Source organism: Dendronephthya gigantea, unplaced genomic scaffold, assembly GCF_004324835.1.
Source record: "Dendronephthya gigantea isolate DGI-Jeju-01 unplaced genomic scaffold, DenGig_1.0 000206F, whole genome shotgun sequence".
In the NCBI taxonomy this organism is placed as follows: Eukaryota; Metazoa; Cnidaria; class Anthozoa; order Malacalcyonacea; family Nephtheidae; genus Dendronephthya; species Dendronephthya gigantea.
The window spans coordinates 18,357-42,732 of NW_021163216.1; the positions used below are offsets into that span (position 1 = coordinate 18,357).

Here is a 24,376-nt window from a genome sequence, read left to right on the forward strand (position 1 = left end):
AGCCACAGATCTCTATATTACGCTGAATGCAGCCTTTATGTTTCCCAATAAAGCGCCTGGGTACGAGGCTGACATGTCATTCAAACATTGAATTAGCAACGAAACTTGTAGAACTCAGAGGAGCTCGGGACAAATTCGACAAAACGGAAAAATATTAATGGCGGCGAAAGAGCTTGCGATTAAGAGACATGTCGAGACATTGAGAGAGATAGTAAACGAAGCCAACAAGCTAGTACGAAAAATCGAGGCAGAGAAAATTACAGCCAAACAAGGAAGCGACGAGACTGATGCATGGATCGAGGAAATTGAAAGAGAGCTTAACGAGGGCGATGAGAAAATAAGTATTTTGGAACAGTGGTTGAATGAAACGCGAGAGAAACGAGAATATAGCGATCACAAAAAGAAAATGGATTTTGAAATTGAACTTCACGATGGCAAGATGAAATTACAAGCTCAGCAGATTGACGAACCGTCAAAGAACAGACGTCAGATGAGATTTCTACCCCAAAAATGCAAAACTGCGGAAACTGACAATCACAGTATTTAATTGATCGTATAGAGACTGGCAGAGATTTGGGGGGCAGTTTTCGGATAGAATTGACAAAACTAATATATCCCCTGTTGCAAAACTCACTTATTTGAGGGAGTTCTTATGCGACAAATTCAAACGTGCGATCGAGGCTCTTCCATTTAATGTGGAGGGCTACAACAGAGTGGTTTCAATTCTCAAGGATAGACTTGACAAGGAAAGCGAGATAGTAAAAACGTATGTAAAAGAGATCCTTGAGCTTCCACGTACAGCAACATCAAGTCCTGAAGGGATGTATGAATTCTATAAGAAGTTACCATATTGTTTACATTCACTTGAGACTATGAAAAAGTTGGACGCTGTGAATGGAACTGTTGCCATGGCATTGGATAAACTACCAAACATACGGGATGACCTAGTAGAGGTGATTCTGGTTGGGAAAACTGGACCTATGTTCAACTCACGAAGCATGACTTTGGACTCGAAGGAATCCTGTCAGTGAAGCACAGAAACCAGATGATTGGAAGAAGATTGTGGTGTAACCAAATCAGATGGTCATGAGATAAAGAAGACAGCTCATGCTGGGGGGGATAATTGAATTATCTATCCAATAGTGCTAGTGGACGTGGATGGGATTATAACACACGCACTGCTCGATACTGCAGCTGGAAGCAGTCATGCCTCAGGCTGTTAAAATAAAACGAATTGAAATGATGTTAGGATCTACCACCATTAGAGTAGAAGTTTATGCAGCCCGCATAAAATCATTAGATCAGAAATTTGAGCTTGATATTGAAATGTCGAAAGTCAATAAGCCTGAACTAATGAAACTCAATCCAAATTATGCCCGCTTGTTAGAGAGATGCAAACATTTGAATGGTTCAAAATTTGAAGTGTTACCTGCAATGCTTGAATTGAAGATCGTTGCAAGAATCAGTACAGTACAACTGCCATAATACAACGGCGCATGGCGTACATCAAAACCATTTAGTTCCCGTTTATCAGTTTATTTATCTTCACCGATATAGCCAGGCAATTAAACTTCACAACAAGTCCGCGAGTACAACCCTTTTCAGCCAAGTTGGGTCTACTATACAATATGTTGTAGGCTTACTTTTCGACCGTTGTATGCGTCTACCGCAATAGTTTTCTCTCTATAATTGGGCATGATTTCCGGTGGGGATTTTTTTATTTACACTTGAATGACGTATATTTGATAAAGATTATTATAGTTGACACAAGTCGGCGAGGCTACTTCCATGTGCAAATATTCAATCTCTTCGAACTACAGGGGCGAAGACTGTAATCTGCAAAGTTTTTAAAGCAAATTCCCATGCAAGTGAAATGTCAGATAGGCTCGTGAATTACCTAAATTTAAACTGCGATCAGTTTCTCTTGGTTTGCTGATGCGGTTCTAGTTGGCAAGTGTAGTGTTACTCCATGATAACATATCATATGTCACGTCCTGTCAAATCTGGACCACAGGATCTTTTCGTTGTTACGCAACTTGGGCCGGTTGTATGAAAGCCGGTTAGCGCTATTCACTGGATAGTTTTTTTTCAATAGCTTTAAAATTGCCTGTTGCTGGGTATAACTCGGATTATTATATTTTCATATCACATTTCATAAAGCAAAGTTTCCGCATTCCACGAATAAATAATAAGATGCGGAATGCGGAGATATTCCTGCCTGCATGTACTTGTGTTTATACACAGCTGCATGTCGATATGTCCACCATGTTGCAAAGTAATTTAGTCCGTTCTGTGCAGTGGTTATGCGAATGAATATATCCATTTCATATACCTGAGTCTTACGCAATATTAATAGTAGCTCAGTTGGAAGAGCATTGGACTGGCAAAAAAAATTTCGCGTGTTCGATTCCCATTGTTGTCAAGCTAATTTTTTTAGCTTTCCTGGTGAGTGACTCAGAGCAACTTTATAGTTCATCACAATATTCATTTTTGCACAATTGGTCTTTTGTACAATTACAGTACTGTCAATTAATGCAAACCCTCTGGTGTAAAAATCGCCCTAAATTTGCATGTTTTTAATTTTTCAGAACATAAGCTTTGTTCATACTATTATACTGTCAATGTCTAGACAGTGTGTGTATTTTAAGTGTAACACTATATAACACAATAAAGTAAAACTCCGTAACGTTTTCTCCCGGCAAGTCGAGTAACTCGGTTAGCCGGGTAACTCGGCTCCATGTAAACAGATCCAAAGTTATATTTTCAGCGATGTAGCCAGGCTAATAAATTATTTTACACCAACTCTCGGCAAGTACAAATCGTATTAGCCAAAGTTGGATATGCGTATAAACTGCTGTAGAATTACTTTTCAACCGCTGTAAGCGTTTCTACGGCAAATGTTTGCTCTGATTTCCGGCGGAGGTTTTTCATTTTCATTTTGATCACGTATGTCAGCAGGCTACTTCAGTATAAATATCAAATCTCCTCAAACATCAGAGGCTAAATTAAACGTCAAATAGGCTTGTAAATTAAAAAATAAACTTATTATTTCTTAAATTTAGACTGCCATAAATTCCCAACGCTTCAGTTGAGGAGAAGTGACACGACGCTTGCATTGTTTTGGATCAAATGCAAACACGAATAATTCATGCTTTACGGTTAATAAATTATCATGAATAATAAATTACAAAGATATTAAAATAATTCTATAAATGACAGCTTATTTCAGATAAATTAAGAAAATCTCAATTCCCAAGATGATTCAAAACAATGAATGGATTTCACCGAACCTGAGGCGAATACATGTTTTAGTATAAATTTCGAGGTGTTTACAAATAATAAAAAACACAATTTCAAAAAAATTCATAATTGCTTCAATTTTTAATTTGAAAAAATTATATAAAAAATCTGCACTCACTGACCAGTGACTATCACTTCAGAGACGGTGAATTTTGACCAATCAGAATGCAGGAAAACCACTAGTCACCTCGAAATTTATACTAAAACTAGGTCACCTGCAAGGTAGTGATTGCTGCGAGCATTTTAGGGTCCAAGTGAATTGTTATATGAAATGTTAGTAAACTAAATCCGTTTTAACTAATAGCAATAGCAGGCTTAAAAAACGCAAAGCGAGCCTCTATTGAGCGTTAACTCGCTGGGGCTGTTGATGAATTAACACCTATTAGCGAGAACACTGTCAATGACGTCAATATTTAGGTCAATATATGCTATATCAATGCTGTCTTGCGAGTTGCAGCTCGTTTAATCAAAGTCTTTAGAAGCAGCTAGTTTTAAAAATATTTTAACACACGAATCACAACAGGAGTATTAACAATAATAGTAATATTAAGTAGAATTTTGCGCGCGTAGCGACATTTTCCCCGCAACAAAGCGAAAATACAGGCCCAGTAGCACATGTTTAACAAAATAGAACATTTTTTGGTAACATGGATATTTGTTTTTTAAATATGCTATTTGTCTTTGTTGTGTCCATGTAAATGTTTGGCTTCATGTGAAGAGTAACAAAACATCACTTAATACTTTGAACTTTGAACGCGCTCGAGAAGACGTGTAATCAGAAACCACGTGAAGATCCGGTAAAAGCACTAAATAACAAAAACATTTAGCTCATTGTAAAATAGGAATAAAAACATATGCCTATGCTTACAGTAACCTAATTTTAAATGAGTCAAACATTTCACGAATCTGAACGATTCAGTCAGGCAATTTAGACGATCAATTGCATATTTTATCTGCGACTCTGTCATGTTATTAAACACGACTCGCAAGCGACAAGCCGCATACTTGAAACATCATTTGACGCAAAATATGGAAATCAGCAAAAGAATACAAATGTCAATGGATAAAAAAGACTTTAAGGCATCTGTATGTATAAGACTTGATTTGCTTCACAGCACTGACAGCTCAACTGCTCAAACAAAGCGAATTAGAAAATTGTATATAGTACACCCTAATATTCTAGAATAATTTATATAGTGCGTATATAAACAGCATGAATCTAGCTGTGATCGAGTGTATGCTTTTGGCGTTTCATAAATATACAAGTTAAAATTGTAAACAACTGTAAACGTAACATATGAACAAAAGATGAAAATATCTTACCTTGAATAGTCAAATAGAACAGAAGCTTTAAAGTTTAACAAAAATTTGAAGATCCTGTCCATCGAAATGAAAAAGCACATGGATATGAGCGAGTTTAAAATTTGTCTTCTACGCATAAAAACGCGCACGACCACAATTCCTTGCGCTAAATAAAATTTAGTTCAGAACCCCCTCTCTGCACAAATTAGACTGCTGCTACGCTCGCTCGCTTCAGGCTCGCTCGCTCCGCAGCAATAAGTTATAGAATTATCAGCCAATTATTTTTCGCAAAATTACTTTCCAGTAACGCGTTATTCGTAATATCGGTGAGGCGTTTTCTCCTCATGTAAGGATCGTTTGCTCTATTTCCTTACTATTACGATAACTTATACAAAACTTGCAGGTTTCTTAAAGTTTCATTGCTAAAGGTTTTTGATTTTACTAATTTTCGGATGCTCTATCCAGCTGTGCATGTCGCGATGTTGCGTTGCATGAATAACCTTATTTTAACATAAAATAGACCCGAAGTACGATAATAAAATCTCATTGAATTTGCTTGGTAATGTTGCTGAAGATGTGCTGCATGAGAAATGAATTCTGGAAATTTTCCCAAGCTTGGGGAAAATGCAAAAATGAATACCAAACTACTAACGCTGTAAAGAGAGAGTTCTTCGATAAAAAAAAACTAGACGACTTCTAGGGAAGAGAGACAGATGTTAATTATTAAGCAATCTGGGTTGTGGGATAGTTAGCAATTTCTGTGGGTAATATGACTGCTGAGGATCTTTCTGGAGTGTCGTAAAGTTCTGTCCCATTTCCCTCTTGCACCGTATTTGTTTTGAAACACAAATCGTCGTAAGGAACGAAGACATTTCTGACATGACGTCCCAGGACGTCATATACATGGTTGCCAGACTCATCAAAATTTCCCCACGCGTTTCGAAGCCAATCAACAGCCAATGGTGGAAAAAGCTGGAGTCTGTCATACCAAGAGCTCTGCGAACAACGTGTGTTGACATAATCTCTTCTCCACAGCACAACACCACGTGAATAGTGTGGAATCGGATTTCCATCAGGTGTAAGATTACCGTACTCTCGAGGACGGTTTTCCGGAGTTGCTGAATGTGAAGAGTCTATAAGAATGAAAATTTCTGCTATAATTATACCATGATTATTAACTCTCTGATTGTTTACAACCTGCTTGGTGATTGGAACAGTGGCGTCGCTAGACCTCGCGGAACGTAGGGCGGGGACAAAACAATGATGTAATGACTTCTTCTTAATTATCTGTAGCAAAATATGCAGCGACATAAAAATGACCCTAACTGCAGGAAATATAGTAAAATCGAATACAAAGTGAGAGAACACAATTTACTTTGTATAATATTAAGTTTAGCAGATTTTGGTTCGGGGCACATCGGAGTTTTATTCTATTGGAACTGTATGCTCTACATGCGGGCCATTATCTTAAAGGGTAGAAACTGAACATGCATGATAGGATGAGCGTTGAATGAAAAACGAGGGTAAATAATGTAGTGAATCCATGTTAGATATGCAGTCTGTGACTATAATTAAATTTTTAGCTCCTACATTATATATATTATTCCTTAGTATTTTGGACACTTAGAGATTAGCTTGTTAATGTGTTTTCGTAACACTATTTTATCGCACATAACATTAGTCCAGTTTTTGCTTGGCCCCTGGTCTCAGGTCCCGGGTAGCTAACCCATTCTCCCACGCTCTAGACGTTACTGTTCGTAAACTTCATTCTTTTTCAGCGGAGTGAAGATCATCTCAGCTTAAAATAAAACTAAGAGGCACGTCCCCTGGTTTTCTTTCTGGGGATGCCATTTGAATCGATAATTGAACAATGTGCTTATAGCCAATTCAAGGCGATTATTTTATGCATGCACTATTATATTAACATTCCCTGCAGTTGAAACGACAATGTGCTGGGTTGTTGTTCAGAATGAATCAGTAAATTAAATCAGTATGAATCAGTAAATTAAATCAGTATTTCACCTTCTTTGGGTTTTTGTTTTCGAACGATCAAAACAAAAACTACGACGAGAAACACAGAAACAACAGTAGCAATGATAATAGAAATCGTCCGGGTTTTGGAAAGATCTAAAAATGTACAAGTGATGTTGTCAAAAAGAAACCAGAAAAATTAAGTTGTAGGCGATATATACGTAACAAAAAAGGTATATTTGGAGACACTCCTACATGAGGCGCGCGTGTCTCATCGGAAGGAACGCATGAAATTGTGCATGTTATAAAAAGATTGTTAGTATATTTTTGTCTTAAGAGAAATATTGCGATTTACTGAAACAAATAATGGTTACCTGAGCAATGTTTCATCTCACATACTTGAAACCGATAAGCTGCTCCCAGCTTACTACAATTCTCACTGAAATCAGCTCCAGGCGGTATATTACACAGTCGCATCCATATTTCAACACCTTGACCACACGTGACACTGCAGGGAGACGCCTTTGTCCAGTTGCCATAACTACCAGCAACTGCAAAATGAAAATTAGAATGAGGCACTTCCTCCCGGGTTGTAATGCAGCTAAAAATTGAAGTATTTTGTAAAGAAGCTACTCCAGTTCTGTTGGCACATGATTAACAATAATTAGTGACCTCCACTGGCGGTCTAAAGTGGAACAATTTTTGGTTTTGATTGATAGAGCTGAACATTGTAAACGAATTGAATATTTCATTGCCAGAAGCACAGAGAGCAAAAAACAATATCATGTAGTTACTCTTCAGCACGTATAGTTGGTTTAATTCTTACTGTGACAAGTTTTTCTTTTGCATTTCCTTAATTCAATCGAGTTTCCCTGCCCACTGCAGTTACTGCCGCTGTAATTTGGTTCTTGATTATCACAATTACGTTGCCATATTTCAACTCCTTCACCGCACGAAACATTGCAAGGAATAATGACACTCCAGTTGCCATAACCGCTGTTGACTAGAATTACCCACAATATAAAATTCAGTGAATAACGTGAACATTTATGAGTGTCATAACAAGTTTGAAAAATTTTCCCGTCATTTTCTTTGTTGTTGCTGTATAAATGCATATGGTCTTTGGTTCGTATTTAAAACGAACTTTACGCTGGGACGAATCGAGAGCACTTAAAAGTCATTTTTAGATAAGTAAAATTTATTCCACTATACGCTATAATTACAGAAATATCAAAAAACCGCGGTTAACCTAGGTCAAACCTCGGTGATCATGGTTGAACTCGGTCAGACCAAGGTCGAACCGCGGTGAGACGGAGGTTTATAAATGTCGGCCTAACTCGGTCTGACAGACATTTCTTAAGATGTTTTCGATATGATTATTGTGTTGTCGTTCTGTTCATAACATTCCGTTCGAAAGCGATCCGCAACTATGCACAGTGTTAGGTTATTTCTGGACTGTACTGTAATTTTCATAAGTCTTAACTACCTTCTGCACGTGTTGATTTCAAGTGCTTCATCTTTTATTAACTTCGAAAGCTTATAAATTTTCCGGGGCACAACCTACTCATTTGCAGTTGTAATTGCAACCAATGAAATTCTGCTTACGCTTAAGCTGTCCAGTTTCAGCTATGTTAAAACAACAAGATAATTTCCAGGGCGTTACAGCACTTGGCAACAATGTCAGCGGCTCATTTTTTGCATGCATGCTAGGTAATTTCCTTACCTGGACAGGGTTTTGCCCTACACGGTCTGTATTCAACTGGTTCTCCGATTTTACTACAGTTTCTTCCACCAAACTTTGGCTCAGGATTTTTACAATCTCGCAGCCATGTTTCAAAACCTTCGCCGCAACTCACATTACACTTTTCTTTTAATGACCAATTGCCATAATTACCGTGAACTAAATAAAACAAACAACTTTTCATACTTCAATTGTTAGTAAGGCATTGCGATGCAAACTTCTGTACTTCTTCCGTTGTGTATTTCAAGCCGTAGATCAACCTCCTCCAGACATGCATCTCTTCCTCGCACTAATTATTGTTGCGTATTAAGCATGACCATGCAGTAAAGGGGTAAACAGAAATTACAACATATAGATTTCCGCCCGGCACATGGGCGCGCAAGAACGATAATTGGGGGCAGATATTCACGTATTTTAGTTAGCTAACATGCTTTAAGAAAAATTGATCTCAACATAGTTGATCTCAATATAGTTGATCTCAACATAGTTGATCTCAACATAGTTGATTTCAATTGATCATCATCAGGGCTCCCCTCATGTGTATTGAAAACGAGTACCTGGTGAACACTTAGGGATATCACAGTACTCCCATCTTTTGTTTCTATCTGTAGTAAAACACCAAGGTCTTTTTCCCGAGTTCTTGGGATTGCGGCAGTAATTCTTGGCGTTATTTAATTCTGGATATGTGGTGTTCATGGTATGACGATGTGGACATTGTTCTGTCCATGACTGACATAAATATCCGAGGCTGTCACAGATATGTTGCCATGGTAACTGCTTCCGTTTAAGTAAAGACAATCTGTGTGGGAAAAGCACAGCTCAGCTTAGCAGGTTAGGCCACTCGCGTGTTAAAATAGCGTCATGAGGTGCGTAGTGAAAATAGACACAAGTTGCCCCTCAGCCAGCGTAATGGCGCTTGTATATTTACACCTATAATGCTGCAAATGCGAATCCAAAGTTATCACGCAAAGGCAAAACGCACAAGTTTATAAAAAAGTCGGGAAAAAAGTTGGTAAAAGTTTGTTAGCATATATCCTTGCAAGTTTGTTTGACAACTATGACATAGTAAAGGAAAAAATAAATTGACAATATGTGTGCATGCTCATGTATGCATGCTTACCCAGAATGGCTGCCGATCCAACTTCCGGAGATGTATCTAGAATCAGAGATTCAGAAAAAATTGTAACTCATCTCAGAGTCGTAGAGCAGATGAAATATTACCAGGGCCGAAACTAGAACGATAATTGGGGGGTTGTTTATTCATATATTCAGTTCTGCCCTGCGGATTTCTTTTGTAAGTGCAAAAGCTCACAATGGAAATCCGTCGGGCAGAACTGAATATATGAATAAACACCCCCCCAATTATCGTTCTAGTTTCGGCCCTGAATATTACTGTTCATTGTTGCAATAAATATATATGACCACGCATGTTCTAACAACTTTACATTTAATGTTGTGTAACGATTATATAAACTGACTGACAAAAAAAAATTTCATTGTTGATTATACTTGGGTATTTTCCTCGGAGGTGAAATAGAGGGAAATATATTTCCTCAAAATTAACGCTGGTTGGAAACTGAAAAAAATCGAAAAGTGAGAAATCGTATTTCAAGGCTAACATTAACTACTAAACTCAACTTTCACTAAACTCAACTTTCACTAGACTCAACCTGCAACTTTTACTAAACTCAACATTCACTAAACTCAACTTTCACTAAACTCAACTTTCACTAAACTCAACTTTCACTAAACTCAACTTTCACCAAACTCAACTTTCACTAAACTCAACTTTCACTAGACTCAACCTGCAACTTTTACTAAACTCAACCTTCACTAAACTCAACTTTCACTAAACTCAACTTTCACTAAACTCAACATTCACTAAACTCAACTTTCACTAAACTCAACTTTCACTAAACTCAACTTTCACTAAACTCAACTTTTACGAAATAGGATCAGTGGCCGGCGCCGTTAGAAAAAATTCTGTGGCTTCGATCAACCGGCCTAGGATTATTTCAGCTTTGAACCAACGGAAATTTTTCTGTAAAGTATTTCGTTTGAATTAAACGAAATTATGAACAGACTGAGCGGTAAAAAGTGAAAAAATGAGTTTTCCTTGACCTTTCTGGCGGTTGTAACGTCGCATATGTGAAAGTGTTTTGTTTTTCAATTCACGTCAATGAACAAATCACTTTAATTTAAACTTGTGCACTCTTAAATCTTGTTGTAATCAAATTACCTGTCAAGTCTTCAAAATCTTCGTACCAGCATTCTGGCGAGTCACCAGCATTCCTGTATGGTTGCAGCTCCCCCCGGGTCAATTTCTTTCTCTCGGGATAGCGATTTATATCATATTTTATAAATAATTCCACAATGTCATGGCATATGCGTTTAATGTTAAAATACGTTTCGCGGCAAATTTTTTGCTCTTGATAGACGCTTTGCGTTTGGTCGCAAATCGGATAAATGAAATGACAGAGAGATATACTAAGAATGCGAAAACATTGTTGCATTTTACTGATATTGATATTGAACCAACTTCGAATCTTTGACTCGCCCAGCCTTTTAGCTCTTTTTTCAGCTCTATTCATTTCCTCGTTTTTATCAATTTGATAATCCGGAGTTCTATAAACGTACTTTGGTAACATAATACCATGATTTTCACAAAAAGGCCGGGTGAAATTGACCAAAGGGTAACACGAACTTGAGTTCAGTATCGGCTCAGCTTCAGCAGGAATACATGTTCTAAATAAGAAGTAATCTATTGAGGGGGGGGGACTTATTCATATATTATATGACCCCCCCCCCCTCAGTTATATAGTGCTTCCTCTACGCCACTGCTACTAATGCCTGGTTTCCACATCCGGACTAATTCTAATCGGTGAAAATGACCTGTTCATGACATTTACGACTAGGCTTAAGATAAACGGGATTCTTCACGAGACGTGATTTTCAACAAGTATGCTTTCTCTCTATAAACAATTCAGTTAAATGCATGCACTTACAATGAATGCTGGAAATAAGAACGAAACTACTTTTACCTGTTGCTATCGCTGTCTTGAAGACGATGTCTATCTACAAAAAATGGAGTGAACAGTGAAGGATGAGTTGTTGCATTATCTTCGATACAGCTAATTTCCTCTGGTGTCGAATTGGAAAATTGTTTTAAATGGAATTAATACAAAAAACGTATTTCACGACCTATTGATAGTGTATTGCATCATATTCGAATTTTCGACTTTTACAGAGGCCAGTCGCTTTGTATTGCTATAAATATTAGCTTTTAGACTATAGTCTTTTCATTTGCCTTCCATTTTCATATTGTGCGAGCCTGGCATAAGTAAAGCCACAATGCGCGCGCCATCCGTGGTCACTCGTAGCCATTAGTGGTCCATCCGTGGTCACTCGTGGTCCATCCGTGGTCACTCGTGATCCATCCGTTGTCACTCGTGGTCACTTGTGGTTCACTCGTATGTACTTTTTAGAACTACTAATTTTTGTGTAAAAGTAAATACGAGTGACCACCGATGACCACGGATGACCACGAGTGAGCACGAATGATTTTTTTAGGACTGGATATCTATAAAATCGAGGAACAGTAAAAACGAAAAACAGGGAAGTCAGGGAAAAGCTTGCTTGGTTTAAAATTTTGTTTCACGTTTTGTGGAATTTTTCTATCCTGTTCCCTCTGCTTTCCGTCTCCCCGATTCCATTGTTCCATAAAAAAAGCTTTTTATCTGAGGTATTGCATCGGGGTCATTTCTCCCTCCAGGTGAAGTGTCACAAAACAAAGATGGCGGAAAGTCTTCAGCGACTAGCGACTAAATGAAGAACGTGCTCCGAGGCAAAAATTCAATACAATGCAGGGTGTATCAGAAAAAACTAGAAGATTTTAAAATGTTCAGAAAACTATCATTTTATCAAGATATCTCAAAAATATATTTACGTCTAAGTATTTTAGCATCTTCTGGCTTATCTAAGAGTAAAAACTAGCAGAAAAATTAACCTCGAAAAGCGGGAGAACGGTTCAGTTAAAGAGATGAAAGTTTGGAATCTTTTGTGCAATGTATCACAATTTCAAAAAATATGATAAACATTAGGTCCGCCGATTTTTTTCCCCGTTTACTCCGCTCTCTCGTAACTTTTTACACGCAAGAATGATTACATGCATGAGTGATAGTTGGAATGACGTAATTACGAGCACTCTTTGTTAAATGAAAACAATAAAACAAGAGTATTCATTGTTTGTTATGTTTAAGTACGTCATTCCAACTATCACTCATGCATGTAATCATTCTTGCGTGTAAAAAGTTACGAGAGAGCAGAGTAAACGGGGAAAAAAATCCAATTTTGAAACGTTTCGCGGCGGACCTAATGTTTATCAAATTTTTTGAAATTGCGATACATTCCACAAAAGATTCCAAACTTTCACCTCTTTAACTGAACTTGGATTTTGAACGTCTCATTTTCTTTGCACAAGCGGTTAAAAATGAAGCTTTTACAAACCGTTCTCCCGCTTTTCGAGGTTAATTTTTCTGCTAGTTTTTACTCTTAGATAAGCCAGAAGATGCTAAAATACTTAGACGTAAATATATTTTTGAGATATCTTGATAAAATGATAGTTTTCTGAACATTTTAAAATCTTCTAGTTTTTTCTGATACACCCTGTATTTGATTACTTCATGCATCAACGGTTACTCGTCTCTCACGCGCTAATGCTTGTGCGCGCACCTAAAACTTCCGGCATTAAACTTGTTCCTATGGCAGCATTTTAAAAACAGTTAAGAGCGCTTGTTTAAACATTTATTTTCATCTGCACGTATTATGCACAGTTTTTCCGCAAAGTATAAACCACATCGTGGAGCTCCAGGAGATCTTAGGATGGCTTGTTTCAATATTGACCATTTCACACACACTTTTCTTTCGCTTCTTTTCAGTTTCCAAACATACTTAGAAAGTTCCGTTTCAGTTGTGTACAGTTCGTTTTTAATTGACTTCTTATGGTTTCTGTAGCGCAAAGACGAACTGTACGCGACTGAAACGGAACTTTTAAGTATGTCAGAAAAAAAAAAAAAAAATATATATATATATATATATATATATAATATATATATATATATATACATATATACATACATATATATATATATATATATATATATATATATATATATATATATATATATATATATATATATTTTAATATGTATTTAGAAACATATATGAGTAGAGTGCTCGATATACCAAAGTATAGAGTTAGTATAAAGATAAATTAAAATAAACTTGGTTTACTTCATAAGATTTTTAGTGAATAATATATAAATATATATATATAATATATATATATGAGAGTGAAACAAAAAGAAACTTCTACAGGAACAGTTAAAATTCTTTAATATACAATTAAATACTCCAGACGTTTCGCCAGTTATGGCTTCTTCAGTGGACTAATAACATATCAGATAATCTATCCCCCATTTATACACAAAATATCCCGTAATACTAAATAAACTAATTTGAAAAGCAATGTTATATGCAAATCGTTCTTCCAATGCATCCTTGCTTTATCAAATTGCCTATATGTTTCTTGATTTCTAATGCTTCAATGATTTCGTTCATCATGTTGTTGTTCATATATATAAAAAATATGAACAAGTATAACCAACCGGGCAAGCAGAAAATTCTACTTGACCGCGGTGGGAATCGAACCCGCGACCTTCGCATTTCTAGAACGATGCTCTACCGTCTGAGCTACAAGGCCAAGTTGGGAACGACTGTTACTTAAGTTGTTATTGACATTACGGAGTTTCGTCCTTACGTGTCGTTATCCAGTTACTTCTGCAAATGTTGATATATTTGTACTTTGCTCTTAATTGAGCCATGTGTTCACTTGTGGGGTTATATGTGATCTGTGTTTTATATGTTCTTTCTACACAAGTATAAGTGCATACTTGTGTAGAAAGAACATATACACAAGTATAACTGCATAACGACACGTAGGGACAAAACTCCGTAATGTGAATAACAACTTAAGTAACAGTCGTTCCCAACTTGGCCTTGTAGCTCAGACGGTAGAGCATCGTTCTAGAAATGCGAAGGTCGCGGGTTCGATTCCCACCGCGGTCAAGTAGAATTTTCTGCTTGATATATATATATATATATACATACATATATAATATATATATATATATATATATAATATATATATATATATATATATATATTTATACACATGCACCTATTTGCAAAAACGTTGGCCGCAAATAGATATAGATAGATACTCGAAATCAAATTAGAATTGCTTATGATTGCATTTGCATGGGATTTCAATCATATTACACAACATATGCAATTTTAATTAGATTTTGAGTATCTATATATGTGTGTTTTTACTCTATTTGTGTTCACTTGTGGGTATATTTATGCATGTGGACATATAAAACACACACCTGACATATATATCCACAAGTGAACACATGCATGGCTCAAATAGAATAAAAACACACATATATGAACATTTGCAGAATTAACTGCACAACGACATTTAAGGACGAAACTCCGTAATGCAATAACAACTTAAGTAAAAATCAAGTGTCGTTCCCAACTTGGTCTTGTAGCTCAGACGGTAGAGCATCATTCTAAAAATTTGAAGGTCGCGCGTTCGATTCCCACCGCGGTCAAGTAGAATTATATTGATATGAAGTATATATAAATCCTTCCTGCCGGAGGACCTATATAGTTGACGCATTATTCCATCAACTGTTCCTAGCTTGAATTTGAATATATATAAAACAATCACATCGTTCGACAAACGTCATAAGCGTCTTTAAAAGCCTCATTCTAGGTGCATGCTCTTTCACGGCCCTTTTCGTGAAACTTTCCACAACTCAGTCCAAAAGGCATAACGCACAACGCTGAACCGATAGCGACACATCAAAGCCTGGGCCACAGCGAGCGTTATAATTATACATGTGTAAATTAAGCTGCCAGAAAACACAGTATAACAGAAATTAGAAACTCCCTGATGTTACCTGCAATACTTGAGTTGAAGATCGTTGCAAGAATCATTACAGTACAACTGGCATCAAAATAACGCTGCCAAGCGTACATCAAAGCCATGTTGTTCTCGTTTATCCGTTAATTATATTTTTACTGATGTTGCTCGGTTATTAAATTTCACAACAACTCCGCACGTAAATCTCTTTTCAACCAAATTGGATATTTACAACTGTTGCAGAATTATTTCACAACCGTTGTAACTTGTAAGCGTTTGTACCGCAATAGTTTTCTCCGTAAAAGCTGATTTCTACGTGGGGATTTTCAATTGTACTTGAATGACGCATGTTTCCAAAATTAAGTATACTTGACACAAGCCGGGAGGTCTTGTGTGTGGCACTTCCGTGTACAAATATTAAATCACCTCGAACATCTAATACTGTAATCCGCGAAGTTTTTAAGGTAGAAATGCCCACGTTATTATTTCCTAAATTTAGACAAGAATAAGTTCACAGCGCCTGATCTGCTGATGAGGTTTCAGTTCGCAAGCGATATGTTACTCCTTCAAAACTTCTCATATGTCACGTCACGTCCTGTAAAATATTGGCTGTTACATATTTTGTGAATTATTTTTAACCCATTTATCAACTCAACATTTAGCCTAGACAATTGATACTTTTGTACTGACGCCGAGGGAAACAGTGTGTTTTGCTAACCCGAGACCGCTGTTGCTAACAGCATAGCGGTCTCGGGGCAACAAAACACACTGCGTTTTCTAGGTGTCAGTAAGTAAGTGCTGTCAAAGTAAGTAAGTGCTGTCAGTCAGTAACTGCTGTCAAAATGAAAATAAACTGGAGGCCAAAGAAGAGCCAATCCCTGGACATTACCTGTATAGATTAGAATATGAAGCAATATCGGCAGGGTGGATCTCTTGGCCAATAGGAAAGCAGAAAAGAGAAATTTTGACACTAGGTAAATAACAAATTATTTATATTGTTATCTTTAGCACATATTATCAGGTATATGCTAAATTAGACTGTTGACATACATGCACAAAGCTTTGGATCAAATGTAAATACGAACTCATATGCAAACATTGGATGCAGACGGATATATAGAGATGATTTGTGAAAGATTGTGAATAAAATGCTGATGAAAATGAAGTATTTATTAAGGGCTGTTCACATGAGCCCGTTTCCGGAAGCGTAAAATGGATTCTCAGGTATTGAAATGAGTACATAACATGATCCTGGTAGTCGTGTAGTTATCCTAACAATAATTATAGCATGTGCCTGTTTTGTTTCAAAAAGACATATTTCAATACCTCAAAGAACATTTTACGCTTCACTAAATAACCTCAGTAACCGGACTCACGTAGCAGCCCTTTAGTGACTTAGTCTTATATTCGGAAACGTTCCTATATCACAAAGGAGCGATGGCAGCGTTTGCTGCATTGCCGTAAATGCATGGAGGGTTAATAACTTATAATATTATATCTCAACTGTAAATCATCCAATCAGAAAGTTCGATTTGTACCACGTGATCAGTAAATTAATCATGGAGTCCATCGAATTTTTTCACATTATGCTATAAAAGTCGAATACCCCGCTGCAGCGGGGTATTCGAGTTTGCGTGTACCACGCGTGGATGCCTCGCACACGACTCGAGGTTGTCAACAATTTCAAAAATAGAGGCAAAAGAAGCCATTTCACCCACACGTTGTTGCGATATAATATATAATTTATAGACCTTCCGCTCGGGGAATTCGACGAAATATTACCCCCTCGGGAAGATATATCCCTCGGGCGAAGCCCTCGGGTACAAGAGCGGCCTCGTACCCGGGTGCTTTAGTGGAAAAACATATACCTCCATAAAAGGTAGATAAATCATTATGGCGGGCAGATCGATATTTGCGGGATTTTTTTCTTTTTTAGCATATTTTTCTTCGTTTTTTTGTCCGAAACAAGTATTTTTCAGTGCTTTAACATTATACGGAGAGTCGATATTAGAGAGCTTTAGATTGGACTAGGACTCCCGCTACGGCTACGAGATTCGTCTCATTGACGTGATATTCGTGAAACTTCGTACTGACGCCAGAGGCACGTAGCCCTCGCTCATCTGACTACGGCATTTTAACAAAACTTCGTAGTCCTGACTACGTGATTTAAAAAGCAATAAAAGTTGACATTTTTTCGGTTTTTTCCAGAAAAAAAAATTAGAGAAATGTTTTTGAATACGTGCATATGGCCTTTGAATACGTGTATTTTTGGAAATGGTGAGGATAAAATTTCCGAAATATTTGACGGGATAAACATGCGTTTATTATTGTGTTTGCAGAGGTTTATCATGCCAGCACAAAGTGGCGTATGCATACAACGTTTGTTTCGCGCCACGGTAACGAATCTCGTAGCCGTAGTCAAATCTAAAGCTCTCTATTACTTCAAGCAATGTGCTAGTTAAATTCTCTGAGCTTATTCTATTTCAACATATTAAAATGTCTATCGAGGGCGTATACCTTCTACAAAGTCGAATTTGTCCTTCGCTATAGTCAGCCAACAAAGTGGGGAGTAATGAGTTAACAATCTATATGGATATGGCGCCAAATTCTGGTCCGAATAACGAGCAGCATACACGCAGCCGAAGGACTCAAGTTGTGAATACACAACATCGAGTACATTTGAATGTAAGATCTTTAAAGAACAGACAACATTACACTCTTGTGAAGGATTTTACTTCAGAGAATGACTTTCCTCTTAAAATTAGAAGAACAGCAGTAATTTTTACAATCAGAGAAGCAAAAATACCACATGTAATTTTGGTAACTTGTCAGCGCTTCAATAAATTATGACTTTAATCAGTTAAAGACTGACAATGATAGACATTGTATCACCCGAAGAAAATAACCAGGCCACAAATGAAAAAAATTAGCGGGTCCATACCTTCGCACGTTACCATGTTGCAAGGCTTATTTCTTGTGTCTTTCCCATATTTGGAATAATCACCCCATATTTGGGACGTAGATTATCATGCTTCCTGGGCCACACTTCATAACCTGCACTACATATTACATTGCATAGCTTTTATGTCGTTGAAGTTTCTACTTCAATATATTCATTTTCCTTCATATCGTGACGTAGTCATCATGATCATGGAAATTTGTGTTTAATGGCCGGGAGATTTACGATCCCCGAGAAATTCGTGCGGAAATCGTGAGTCGCTGCAGTAGGAACAAGTGCCGCAGCAACTAACCACCCCGGGGGATTAGTGAAGACAATTCGGAACTCTGGTGATTGTCAACAAGGAATGTCAAAGAGACTTCATGTCAGTTACAGTGTCGTATAAAGATACATCCAAACATATTAATATCCCAAAATACCTTTATCTTCCACGTTCTCTTTCGTAGCATACACAATGCATTCCACATTGTCTCCAGCAGTAACGGATTTTCCGGATGGCTTTCCTGAACATTGAGAGATTTCAAGAGTACTTTTTACATGAGATTCTCTCGCCATGTTATCACCGTTTGTTCTGTTTCCATGCCCATGCAAATAAAAATGTTTCATAGCATTTATATACACACTACATTCATTCAAAACCCGCAGACAGGTTTCCTTGCAAATCTGCTTAAGTGTGATTGCATTCGTGGTGAGGTCAAAACTTGGGAAAAATAATAGCAGGCAATCAGGCAAATTTTCATCATGCACTCGGCTGAAATATTACTTGGTTTTAAGTTTTTTGCACAGTATACCCCTTTGTACATATTTTCTTGTACATCAACAAAAAACCATTCAACCGTTGCATATCGCCATAATATCCACAAAGCGTTTCGGCCACTACAGTGAAAGGAAGTGAAATGATTTTCTTATTATCAGAAAAAAGAGCAAGAGAGTTGGTTAATTAAATGAAATCAAATTAATTTATCTTCCTGAGATATAACTACAAAAATGCACATGCAATATCCGGCATGCACATGATAAACAATGAGCTCAGCAACATCGTAAATGGGCCATAGACTTAAGTCAGAAACCGGCTTCTAAATATTTTTTTGTTTTAAATTGTTCTTGTAAACATTTCTGTTAAAACAATTCGGCAATACCTAAATCTAAAAGCGCTAAACGCGTTGCATCAGGTATGGGTAGTGAAGTGGTATGATTTAATAGGTTTAAAACTTGCATCCGTTTTGGACTTTCTTAGAGACGTCATGACTAAACGTTCATTTGCGCATGATCAGCCGAAACTTCCGGGCTGAATTAATTAGAAAATGTTAAAAAAATTATGCATTTAGTTCAGCGCATGAGCGGAGCAACGTATAGTCCAATGTCAGATAATGCATCAACCGTACCGATGTCGCTCCAACGCTGTTTAGCGTCGCTTCAAATTGATTTTGCTTGACTTTGCCCGAACCAAACGTCACTCTCGTGGGAAAACTAATTCGATAACTAAGTTCGGCCATAGTTAATTGGCGCATGAAAAGAGCGACGTGATTAATAAAAAATCAGTGATAGCAGAACCTTTTTTTTAGGTCAATTGTATATATATTTAAAAATTATGCACACATTTCAAAATTGCGCGTTAATTTTGAGAAATTTTCGTTAAAAATATTCGTTTTTATAAACAGATTTGATTTCCTGGATGGAATTTTGCTGTAAATTTGCCCCACAAAAAAGCCTGGAAAGATTTTTGTTTCTTGTAAAAACGGTGAGAATGTCCTGCCTGCATCACTTTAACCTAAAATCATTCCAGATATCACCACCGCACAAATGCTTTTTTTGTATAATCGTGCTAGACGCCATTCACTGTAGCAAGCCGTTTAGAAAGCACCACTTTGCTGACATGTTCCTGGTCGAATATATTAGTTCGTCCAACTAAGCTGCGAGTCACGAAAAACTTTTTACAAAGTCTACGCACTTGCTTCGGCAAAGAAAATCATAATAATTTCTTCATTTATCGTAATTTTCTTTACTATGGGGTGCATTCTTTTGTATATTTTTTAAACAAACATCTGACATATCTTGCTTGGTCACATTAATCATAGTTATGCTTGTTCTTGCCATACACTTGCAATTCTGGGGCATTCTAGCGAGAACGCTGTTTACCCAGCCTATCATTATATCGACTAGTTTACGTTTTCATCGAATTATAGATGTCATGTCATGTCATGCCATGTCATGTCGTGGTTGGGTGGAACTTATGGCAATTGCACTTTGTGTCTGAGTTGTTCTCTTTCGCTATCAAAAGGCTTTTGATCTTGATAATCATAAGACCCTAGTATGTAAATTAAAGAATCTCAGTTTGCCAACCGCTACCCTAAATTGGATCGTCGATTTCCTCCCTACAAGGCAACAACGAGTTAAACTAAGCAATGATTGCTACTCTGCATGGCGGAAGGTGCCCGCTGGTGTTGCACAGGACACAAAACTTGGACCCTGGCTCTTCATCTTAATGCCAAATAACCAAATAAAATCCATGGATGACCTCACGACTTCGGAAGTAGTCTTAAAGCAAGCTGTTAGTTCTACTGTACAGATCTAGTGAATGATGATGAAAATTGTATAGAACTTAGAATCGATTATAAACGGAAAACCGTGAATGGGAAACCAATTGAAATTGTCCAAGAATTAGAATTACTTGGCTTAACTATCTCACACACGACTTGAAATGGAACAAGTACGTAAATAAGATGATATCGAAGTGTACAAGGGGCCTATACCTGTTAGTCCAATTGAAGCGAGCCAAAGCGCCAGATAATGATAAAATACAATTCTATAAGACTTGCATACGACCTGTTCTAGAATAGGCATCCGTTTTTTTCTATTACTCCTCACCAAACTATCTGTGTAAGGACATCGAATGAATGAATCCAAAGAGAGCCTTTTCAACTGTATTCAGTCAGAGATATGAACTATGAGGATTCCCTAATCCAATGTGGAGAGCTCTCGTTGCGAGATCGAATGATACAAAACTGTGAAAAGCTTTTTAATGAAATTTTAAAAGAAAATTTTATCCTAAGCCGAGAATCCTCTTTAATAATTGTTGGTTCCAAATCTGAAATTTCATTCCTTTTTAAGCATTTTTAGAACGGTTAAAAAAAAATCAGTATCTGTTGGATCTCGCTGCCCCCTGTCCAGCCTTCGTCCAACCCGCCCCTGGACTTCATTTAACCAAACTCCTAGCATAAGAGTTAACTTTCCCCTCATGTAACTACAAAATAAAAAAACTCAATCCGCTCTAATAAATGCAATTTCAAAATGGCTTAATTACTCAACAACTCAAATTACATAACGTTATAATAACGTCATTTCTAAGATTAATAAATAAATAATATCAACAAAGAAAACCTGTAACTTTGAAATCAGTTTTAAATATTAAAGTGATTGTTTCAGTGTTTTTGAACAATTAAACTTCAATGTTCATCAGTCTTAATATTATATCACTACTTCTCCAGACCTGATCATTTCCAAAACAGAACTCCCTGTCACACCTCGTTCACAATCTTCAAGAAATTTGTTAATGAAACTTTGCATTGTCGAAAAACCTTCTCATAGTCGGCTTTAGTCCCACAATATGGGTCCTTGACAATTTCTTGTGCCGGATCGTAAAGGCGAAGCAACTCCAGTTTTGCCTTACAATCATTTGGTTTTTGTTTAGCCAACTTATCCATGACAGCTTCGTCCAGCGTAAGTATGTAATCGAAGTCATCAAAATCGCTTTGTCGTATTTTCCTTGCACGGTGTTCCCCCACAGGAATTGAATTCTCCGACAAGACAATTTCAACGAGTTCTTCAGGGAAGCAACCCTCATTCCAGTCGACATAACCTGCGCTGTCTATCCTCCAAGATACTTGTTGTGAAGAAGTCCTCACCATTTCTTTAAATAGAAATTCTGCCATCGGGGAACGGCATATATTGCCAAGACAGACAAATAAAACCGATTTTGTTTTGGTGGCCATGTTTGTTTCAATCAAAGCGCTAGAGGATAACAATCGTCCGCAGAAACACTGAGCCCTATATAACTGGAGAGAGGTTTTGGCAAAGTAAGGAACTTAAATCTACATTGTATACGTTTTCTACGCCTTACATTTTTTTCCACCAAAAGTATAATTAATGCACATTTTCGGGTAACCTATGGCTAAACGTATAAAATTCCCTCGTCTACATTTTTTTTTACGTTTTAATTTTTTTTTCTGGCATTAGCAAAACACGACTTGTAACTGAAATAAACGCCTTACTGCAAGCCTTTGTAGCCCAAAAATAAGTCGAAAATACAAAACAACAAGGCTTCACGGCAAAAACAAAAATATTGATAGAAAAGCAGGGGGGAATATTGTTGTTTAGATAAACGATGGGGGAGCAACTCTTGTAGCAGGTTCAGATTTCAACCTGGTCAGTGGTAATTACCATGGGCAAAGGAGACCATATGGCGTTTATGGCGTCAGCAAAACTTCTGCAGAAGGCGAGGTCCGCCATGTTTTTTGCTTCAAAAACATGGCGGACAAGTGGGACAAAGTTACTGAAATCATAATGAAATGGAGGAGCAAGTTTTTCAGGAATGATAATATAGCTGAGTGAAGTTATCATTCCAGATATATAAATATATGCAGTTCACTGGGAGGTCTATGGATGGCTATGTAGTGTTATGGAGGGCTATGGTTGGATATGGAGTGTTATGGAGCTTGGTAAAATTAGGAATCACGATACACTTCAAAGTTCAAGAGGGGTCACTCAAAGTAACTACCTATATTTGTTTACTTGCGAACACGTTTTTTGTAATTTCGAGGTTATTTCGGCATTTTTTTGGCGGATTCTTTTGCTCATTGTCATCCTTCTCATTGCCATTGGTATTTCGTGAATTAAAGATACTTGAAGATTGACCCACTAACCGACCCTCACAGAATCATGGAAGGTATGTGTGCATTTTTGCGGATTTTTCATACTTTACTGTCATCAATCACAATGAATCATAGCTTGCAATATTACTTTGACATTCTAGTTTTGATTGAAGGCATCTTATATGAACTTTAGCGTGGTCATTGCGATGTAAATATTGCGGAGCAATTATAGAATGCCTGGCCAACGGCCAACAAAATTCTTAGCACCAGTGAATACCATATACAACTACCTTGTTTATTACTTGATGCATGAATTGGACTTTCACAGAACAAGAATAAACACTATTTTCAAATTTACTAGCGATTTAAATTTTGAATTTCCACCAAATGCAGTCATATATAATCCATATTAATTTTGCTCTTATCTTTCGAGCTATTAAGTGTTCATATTATAATTTATGACACTTAAATGTTTAACTAAGATATATTTTGTTCCGACAATTGCTCCAATCCTAAAATCTAGGCATGAAATTTACTTAAAAAGTTATTAATATCTCAGTCTTAATTAAGTATAAAAAGTCTATTGTAAAACTGTTGTTCATCACTTGTAAATTACTCTAGAGCTGTTTCAGATCAACCTAAGGCATATTTCATGATTTGCCCTAGGTATGCTAGTTTACAAAAACCATCATTTTATTAAAGTTGGTTGGATGGCCATGGGTAGTTTTTCAACATTTTTAAAATGAACCAGATTTGCTGTATTCACAACCTGTATGCATTGAACATGCAACCTCGTACCCAGGGCTCTTTTGTTGTTTTTACTTGCTGCGGAGGGAAGGGAAAAAGGGAAGAGCCCACTGAGCTATATAATAATTCTTGGAGGACTTGCTCCTAATGTTTTGGCCTAAAAAAGTGAATTAAGCAATAAACATGGCGGATTTTGGCAGCTGTGACGTCATTTTCACGTCATTTTGATGGTACTTTGCCCATGGTAATTACCACTGACGATGCTCAATTCTGAGCCTGTCACTAAACAGCATTTCCCCCTGGTTTTTATGAATATTTGTTTCTTAATTCTGCCCTGAAGCCTTGTTGTTTTGTTTTTTGATATATTTTTTTACCTATCATCAGTAACCTGTAATAAAGCGTTTATTTCAGTTATGTATACGTCATAGTTGCTGTTTTCGCCAATGATGAAACAAACAAATATTCGCATACCAAAAAATGTAGACGAAAGC

At 37.0% G+C, this 24,376-nt stretch overlaps 1 protein-coding gene across 4 annotated transcripts; it reads right to left on the bottom strand.

Annotated features, from left to right (window-relative positions):
• Positions 1–3,376: 3,376 nt before the first annotated feature.
• Positions 3,377–15,595, bottom strand: LOC114539552 (hemicentin-1-like). Of its 4 annotated transcripts, XM_028560187.1 has the most exons (10): positions 15,346–15,595; positions 11,356–11,389; positions 10,554–11,059; positions 9,435–9,470; positions 8,872–9,113; positions 8,297–8,473; positions 7,400–7,576; positions 6,948–7,124; positions 6,625–6,729; positions 3,377–5,735 (listed from the first exon to the last, which is right to left on the bottom strand). In XM_028560187.1, the coding sequence occupies exons 5-10, from the start codon at positions 9,008–9,010 to the stop codon at positions 5,326–5,328; spliced, it is 1,185 nt and encodes a 394-aa protein (XP_028415988.1). In that variant the 5' UTR covers positions 9,011–9,113; positions 9,435–9,470; positions 10,554–11,059; positions 11,356–11,389; positions 15,346–15,595; the 3' UTR covers positions 3,377–5,325. The 4 variants fall into 4 exon arrangements, with proteins under 4 accessions (XP_028415988.1, XP_028415989.1, XP_028415991.1 ...); XM_028560188.1 differs by lacking the exon at positions 15,346–15,595 and having other exon boundaries at positions 8,872–9,470; positions 10,554–12,170; XM_028560190.1 differs by lacking the exons at positions 10,554–11,059; positions 11,356–11,389; positions 15,346–15,595 and having other exon boundaries at positions 9,435–9,531.
• Between the last annotated feature and the right edge of the window lie 8,781 nt (positions 15,596–24,376).

Bases quoted from the DNA above. Each gene is read 5' to 3' on its own strand.
- LOC114539552 (XM_028560187.1), bottom strand. From the start codon at position 9,010: ATGAACACCACATATCCAGAATTAAATAACGCCAAGAATTACTGCCGC. The intron at 8,474-8,871 runs GTACTCGTTTTC...TGTTTTATTTAG, and splicing joins TATCCCTAAGTGTTCACCAG to TTCACGGTAATTATGGCAAT. The intron at 5,736-6,624 runs GTGAAATACTGA...TCATTCTTATAG, and splicing joins AAAACAAAAACCCAAAGAAG to ACTCTTCACATTCAGCAACT.